Source organism: Chiloscyllium plagiosum, chromosome 20 (assembly GCF_004010195.1).
Source record: "Chiloscyllium plagiosum isolate BGI_BamShark_2017 chromosome 20, ASM401019v2, whole genome shotgun sequence".
Lineage (NCBI taxonomy): Eukaryota > Metazoa > Chordata > Chondrichthyes > Orectolobiformes > Hemiscylliidae > Chiloscyllium > Chiloscyllium plagiosum.
The window spans coordinates 43,858,918-43,865,145 of NC_057729.1; the positions used below are offsets into that span (position 1 = coordinate 43,858,918).

Consider the following 6,228-nt stretch of genomic DNA (forward strand, 5'->3'; position numbering starts at 1 on the left):
GTAACTGCCCTCTGGGCAATTAAGGATGGGCAATAAATGCTGCCCAGCCAGAGACACCCTCATCCCGTGAATGAATAAAATAAAAACACTCATTGGGCCAAAGGGTTGGTTTCTGTGCTGTCTGTACTCCATGGTTGGAAATTGGAGTTGAGGTCATAGCTCAGCTATGATTACATTGAATGATGGTGCATTCTTCAGAGGCCAAATGGTCTACTCTTGCTCCTATGTCTTTTGTTCCTATGGCTGCGAGCACCATTCCTGCTATCTTGGGTGGATTGTGTGTTTGCAGTAGGCAGGGCTTCCCAAAGTGTCATTCGGGATACCAAGTGAGATTATGAGTTGAAATTTTCAGAGTTACGAACTCTGAATCAGTCATAGCTGATACCCACTTTCCCTTGCTGTAATAGGCCTTTCTCCTCCTCCCTCCTCATCTTGCGACTGTTGGCAACATGAACTGGGGGCTCACATTGGGGAAAATGTTAAGGGCTGCTGCAGGATGTACTTCCAGAGTTTGCTGCATTCAATTATCAAAATCTCTTCCTGAAAAATATTCACTTCCCTTTGTAAAATACCGCTCGTTTTCTGAATCCGGATTCATTGTCACATAATACAACTGAAGAAAACATCAGCAATAATATAACGACAGCCAATCTCACGTACAGATCCCATTCAGATTCAGCTCCATAAGCCCATCCCAGTATCTTCAGGTTTCTTAATGGATTTTAAGATTATTTTCTACCTTTTTAAATCCTGTCATGATGATGTTGGCTGGTTTGTAAATCCTGTCATGATGATGTTGGCCTTTGAGTGAGTGACTGATGGGGAGTCTGTGTCCTCTGGCAGTCCTGAGCCAGAACTGAACAAGGATCAGTCGTGACTGCTGGAGCTCTGTCCTCACTGCACCATGGCCAAGCTGGGGACCCTGCAGGCGATCACCTGGGCAATGCCGCTGCTGAATGCCTCTCTTGGTGCTGAAGTGAACAGCGCCCAGTGCTCGCCCTCCAACCTCTCCCTCATCACCGGCTTAGCCGGACGCCCCCCCTTTCTACCGATTCTCGGCCACCTCCTCCGCTCTCTTGAGCACTTTGATGGTTCTCCTGGTGGTCGTCACCACATTCGGGAACGCTTTGGTGATCCTGGCTTTAGTGGTGGATAAGAGTCTGCGGAGTCAAAATAATTTCTTCCCCTTAAACCTAGCCATCTCCGACTTCTCAGTGGGAAGGTCAACAGTGGCTCAGCCAGAAAATGCATTCAGCTTTTACACCATCAATTCTCCAGGTGTCATAGTTTCCTTGTTGTGTTTCCTCTCACCTTCATTTTCCATTTTCCTAACTGTTCTTGAAGGAACTTGCATCTCAGTCTGCCTTCTATACTTTGTCTAAAGTCGTCAGTAAGCCTGTGTTAAACATTGTGAAGAAACTGTCTGCTCAGCACTATACCACAAAGTCATGCAAGTTACTTATTTGCGCTGTCAACTGAATTGTCTTCAATCAAAAACAGAAAGTGCTAGAGATATTCAACAGGTCTGACAGCGTCTGCAGAGATAACCTTTCAAGTCTTGTGACCCTTCTTCAGAATCGTCTTCAATATTGTGTTTTTCACATGTGGACTTGTCACATTCAACTGTAAATGTGTTGCTCAATGTTATGATATATATTATAACCGTGGCAAGTAACCTTACAGTATGAATTTTGAACCTGAAAGACACCTGAAACCTTTCCATCCATCCTTTTTCCTGGTTCAAACTAACTTTCCCTACCTTTAACTTTGTTGAATTAATCATGTCCTGATACTATTGTAACTGCTCACTTCTTAATCATGGTTTATATTCCATTCCAGAGGAATTTTGCATCCCTTTGTACATTCCCTATGTCCTGACTGGCCGATGGGTGTTGGACAAGACTGGCTGTAAATTCTGGCTGGTGATAGATTACCTCCTTTGTACATCTTCAGTCTTTAACATGGTCCTGATAAGTTATGACAGATTCAACTGTGTGATTAGACTGGTGAATCCAAATCAAATGCAATCACAAAGTTAATCCTTTGTCCTGTATAATTTGAACATTACAGGTCCACAACCTGCCCGAAACCAGGTGGGCATCATATATCCCAAAATTAAATAGTTATACTCACTCACACATTAATTTGCATGTAATATTTGTTCTGTTGATCCTTTGGGGTTTAATCTTCACAGTGCTGTGTAATGCTTGTAGGCAGTGGATTGAGATGGATTGGGTGGTGCTGGAGCTGGGAAAATAGAGGGAAACCTTTTATTGGGATAATTTCCCAATGCTGGCTGTGCAATCTTTTGATCTCACTATATGTTATTCTCCAGGAGATGGTGGGTGGCATGACGTAATGTAGTGGGGAAAAGGAAGCAATGATTGTACAAGAGATCGGGTTTGGGGAATGGGGGAATGTGAGTCAAAGCTTGGTAACTCTCACATCACACCCACAACACCTATCATTAAATCTTTTACCGGTTTGAATTCAAATCAATCATTTGTCTTCCTGCAATTTCCTCACTGCAACCAATATCTTTACCTCTCATTTTAAATAACCCAATCAACTGTTATATTCTTTCCTTGCCTTTTGAATTCATTATCTTCCCACCTCCAATATCCATGGGTTGAACTCAAAAGCTAGTTATATTTGAGTTGCCTTTCTCTTGTAGTTCAGTTTTTATTAAATATCAGTATGTAAGTGGCTTTTGGGATATCCATTTTACTTTGATGAAACTTCATACAAGATATGCTAGAATAATCTAAGACAAATTCTATCTATATATACTTACAGAAGAGTTTGAAAGTCACCTGGAGGATAAATATTATCCTGTGCAGTTAAACCTGTGTGATTGACCTGGGAAGAGAAGCAGTGAGTGTGAAGGGAACAATATAGACTAGAATGTGGGGATATGCGCCCCAAACTCTATTTTCACCAATAGTGCACATTTGAAATTCTAAGCATCATATTGTCTTGATTTTATTATTGTCCACTAATTGGCACAACATGGAATGCTAGTGAAATCTACTCACACAGCATAAAAAATCCTCAATATATCTCCATTTTACTGCTCAGCTTACTTCAGAACAACACAAAACACAAAGCAGAGAAAATTGTGCACATAACTGAACAGATAATATTGCAAAGCAAATAACATTGTCTTCTATTTCTCACAATACCAAGAATATGCTAGCAATCTCTACTTTTTGTCATTTACATAAATAATTTGGATGCGAGCGTAAGAGATACAGTTTGTAAGTTTGCAGATGACACCGAAATTGGAGGTGCAGTGGACAGCGAAGAGGGTTACCTCAGATTACAACAGGATCTGGACCAGATGGGCCAATGGGCTGAGAAGTGGCAGATGGAGTTTAATTCAGATAAATGCGAGGTGCTGCATTTTGGGAAAGCAAATCTTAGCAGGACTTATAAACTTAACAGTAAGGTCCTAGAGAGTGTTGCTGAACAAAGAGACCTTGGAGTGCAGGTTCATAGCTCCTTGAAAGCGGGGAGGCTGGTACAATTGCAACATTTAAGAGGCATTTGGATGGATATATGAATAGGAAGGGTTTGGAGGGATATGGGCCGGGTGCTGGCAGGTGGGACTAGATTGGGTTGGACGGGTTGGACCGAAGGGTCTGTTTTCATGCTGTACATCTCTATGACTCAAGTTAATGTATAGATTTGTGTCACTTACACTCTTCACAACAAAGTCTTCAACTTTTATTTTATTTAGGTTGACATTTTTCTGACTGATTTGATCATTCATTGTTTAAATAGGCAATGAAATCTCAACTGACTTCTCAGTTATTATTGCTATTCTAAAGTACAAGCCTAATAATACTGTTTAACAATTAACTTAAGCAAGTTGTATTTTCCTCCCAAATATTTTTTCCTTTAAAATGTAGAGGCTTTCAGGTACATGTCTGTTTCTGATAAACTTTCTGCTAATCAATTTGTATCAGGATATCAGAGTTAAATAATTTACTATATTCCACATCTCATTCTCAGTATTGGAAGTCTTTCCCTTTGACCAAATGATATGCAAACTGGAGAATTGGGAAGTTTCCATTTCCCTATCCTAATGCTGTGTCCTATTGTTAAGATTGAGTTTGGAGGAGTGAACTGATTCTATTCCATTCCTACTCCTCTACTGGTCATAACAAAGTTTGAATTTAAAAAGGGACATGTCAAATAAATATCAGACAGTATCGTAACACCTCAGGAAGGCAGCCAACATAATCAAAGACCCTTTCTGCCCTGGTTATAATTTCTTCTAACTTCTTCCACCGGTCAGAAGATACAAAAGCTTAAACACATATACCAACAAATTCAAGAACAGCTTCTTCTCCACTGTTATGAGACTTCTGAATGAACTTCTCAAATGTTAAACCTCAATGTTGATCTCGCTCTTTGTGACCTTCTCTACAGCCGTAAGATTATATTCTTCACTCTGTTGTACTACTAATACACTTTGTTTAGTATGATCTGCCTGTACTGTGTGCAAAACAAAACACTTCATTGGACCTAGGTACTTATGACAGTATAAGTTAAATCAAATCAAATCAAATATAGCTCAGTATCAGCAACACATCAGGCAGTTCCTTAAGTAATATAGAACTAGTTTTATTGCAAACAAAGCTTACTCAAGCAAAGATATAAATATTAACAACAAAAGGTTTAAACTCTGCAAATACACAATTACCCTTCTTGAGAAATAACAATCTAGGTGTCTGGGTAAAAATGTATACATACTCTGCAGAGTGTTATCTTTAAAATTAATTGAGCAGTTTTATACAGAAAGTCTGGTTTTGACACAGTTTAGAAAATGTATTTTGAAATGTTTATAATTCACGTGTACATACAACTATCTCAGACACCTCAAATGTTAGGTTTAATAAAACTTATTGTCTAAATTCTACCTAGGTTTCATATCGAGCTCAGCAAGGGAAGAGAAGAAATGCAGCATCAAAATGATGCTGGTTTGGCTCACTGCATTCCTTTTGTATGGCCCAGCAATAACAGCCTGGGAATATATAATTGGCAGGAGCTTTGTGCCTGAGGGAGAATGTTATGCTGAGTTTTACTATAACTGGTACTTTCTGATAACAGTATCAACAGTGGAGTTCTTTGTACCTTTCATCAGTGTCATGTATTTCAACCTAAGCATATACCTCAAAGTTCAGAAATGAACAAGGACACAGTCAAATAACTTCTGGAACACTACGCAAAGTAAACCATCACTCAAGAACTTAGAAGCGAATTCTGATTCAGCATGCTCCTTAAAAGTTTGTAAAGCATACTGATCAAGCCAACAGTTTGTGATTCAACAACAAGGTTCACTGATCTAAAAGTCAAGAGGAATAGGTCAGAAACACCTGATCACTTGAAACGCAGAACCAATCTAGGAAAAATAATTCCATCCAGTGAAGAAAAATGTTTAATGAAAGAAGGAATTTCACAATCGCAGCCATTTTCAAAGAGAAAAATTAAACTAATTTCTCAGAGTGTTGTGCAACATTTTAGATTGTCCAGGGACAACCGAATTGCTAAATCACTTGCTGTTATTGTTTGTATTTCTGGCATTTGTTGGGCACCATATACCTTGCTCATGGCTGTCAGGGCAGGATGTCATGGGAACTGCATTGCACTTGATTGGTATGAATCTTCATTCTGGTTTCTGTGGATTAACGCTGCTATTAATCCAATTCTGTTTCCTTTATGTCACAAAAGTTTTAAAAGAGCTTTTATGAAACTCTTTTGTCCCACAAAACTAAAGACCACGTTCCCTATGGCAATAGTCCAGCAACACATATTTAAATAGGGAGGCTGTCACTGCTTAGTGGTGTTTTGGAAAGTAGCAGGATAAAGCTTGCTTAGAAACAAAGGTGACAATATATGGATCAACTGGGTACTGTTTTCATCTGTTACATCATCAACATACAAGTGGAGCTCATCCTCTTCTCTCAAAAGTGCAAACTGGGAAACCCCATAGTCAAACTACCTGTAGATTGTAACTTCAAATCATAACTTTTCATTGTCCCAGTCAGAGGTCAGAATATGAGCTCACATCAGTTGGTTGTCTTTAAGCCTAATGTTACACATAGTTGGAGAGTGAATTCCTCAAGCTATCTCAGTTTAATGAACAACCCATCCAACCTCCTTTCAGTCTGATTTCATGATACAACAGGTGGGTCTCAAAAGGTCAGACTTTTACATAGGAAA

The 6,228-nt window shown here is 39.4% G+C and overlaps 1 protein-coding gene across 1 annotated transcript; it reads left to right on the forward strand.

The window, feature by feature from the left end:
- The first annotated feature begins 904 nt into the window (after positions 1 to 904).
- LOC122559965 (histamine H3 receptor-like) lies at positions 905 to 5,827 on the forward strand. Its single transcript, XM_043710074.1, is given in 6 exon segments — positions 905 to 976; positions 1,029 to 1,229; positions 1,842 to 2,006; positions 4,930 to 4,966; positions 4,969 to 5,235; positions 5,322 to 5,827. Coding segments are annotated over 6 exon segments (1,248 nt in total).
- Positions 5,828 to 6,228: the final 401 nt, after the last annotated feature.